At 53.6% G+C, this 854-nt stretch overlaps 1 protein-coding gene across 1 annotated transcript in view; it reads right to left on the minus strand.

Annotated features, from left to right (window-relative positions):
* The window catches only part of Zyg11a (zyg-11 family member A, cell cycle regulator), a 40,299-nt gene extending 40,176 nt beyond the window's left edge, over positions 1 to 123 (minus strand). Inside the window, exon 1 of the mRNA XM_015484693.2 lies at positions 34 to 123. Within this exon, the coding sequence (XP_015340179.1) occupies positions 34 to 123 (90 nt within the window). The remainder of the gene's footprint in view (positions 1 to 33) is intronic.
* Positions 124 to 854: the final 731 nt, after the last annotated feature.

Raw genomic sequence — 854 nt, forward strand, 5'->3', positions numbered from 1 at the left:
CCGAGGCCGGCTTCCCGGCCTCGCGGTTCTCACCTGCACCACGCAGCAGCCTGGGGCATCTTTCAGGGCGTCGGGTAGGACGAGGTTCCGGGGTGTCAGGCCCGGGTGCAAGAAGTGGACCATGGTGACCCCCCGCCCGTGGGGCGTCGAGGAGAGAGCTATGTCGAGCTGGGGCCAGGATCCCGCGGGGGCGGCGTCAGCCGGGCAGCACCTACTACGCCCGACTTGCCAGGCCACAGGGGTTTTGAAACGCCTGGTGAGGCGGGGCGCAGGCGCCCCAGGAGGTCGTCCCGCCGCAGACCCCGCCCTCAGAACGGCCCTGCTCTGCCCCCACCCGCACCCAGCCTCCACCCTCCCGAGGTCCAACCGTCCTCTTCAAGGGCAACTTTACAGCTGCTGGTCTGTTCACCCAACTCCTACGCACCCTTCAGAGGCCCGAGGCCCACAAACTCACACACTCGTAATCCCAGTGATCCTGGAAGTTAAAGCAGGTGGATCACAAGGTCAGCCTCAGCAATTTAGCCAGGCCCTGAGTAACTTAATGACACCCGGTCTCAAAAGTTAAAAAAAAAAAAATTAAAAGAGTTTATGGATGTATCTCAGTGGTAAATCACCCCTGGGTTCGGTTCCCATTAAAAAAAAAATCGTCCCTGGTAAGGATACAAAACAAATATCAAAAATCTAGGGGCAGGGGAACTATTGAACTTTCTTCTGACTTGGAAAGTATTGGGAAGATCCTTATATAATCCGCTCCAAGAAAGAAACCTAGTAGATTAAAATACTTTAGCTGATTTAAGGAAAAAAATATGTCCTGGAAAAGTAAATTTCTTAGAGTATAAAACTTGCAATTTGAA

The sequence above is a fragment of the Marmota marmota genome, unplaced genomic scaffold (assembly GCF_001458135.2).
Source record: "Marmota marmota marmota unplaced genomic scaffold, marMar, whole genome shotgun sequence".
NCBI classification, from domain to species: Eukaryota; Metazoa; Chordata; class Mammalia; order Rodentia; family Sciuridae; genus Marmota; species Marmota marmota.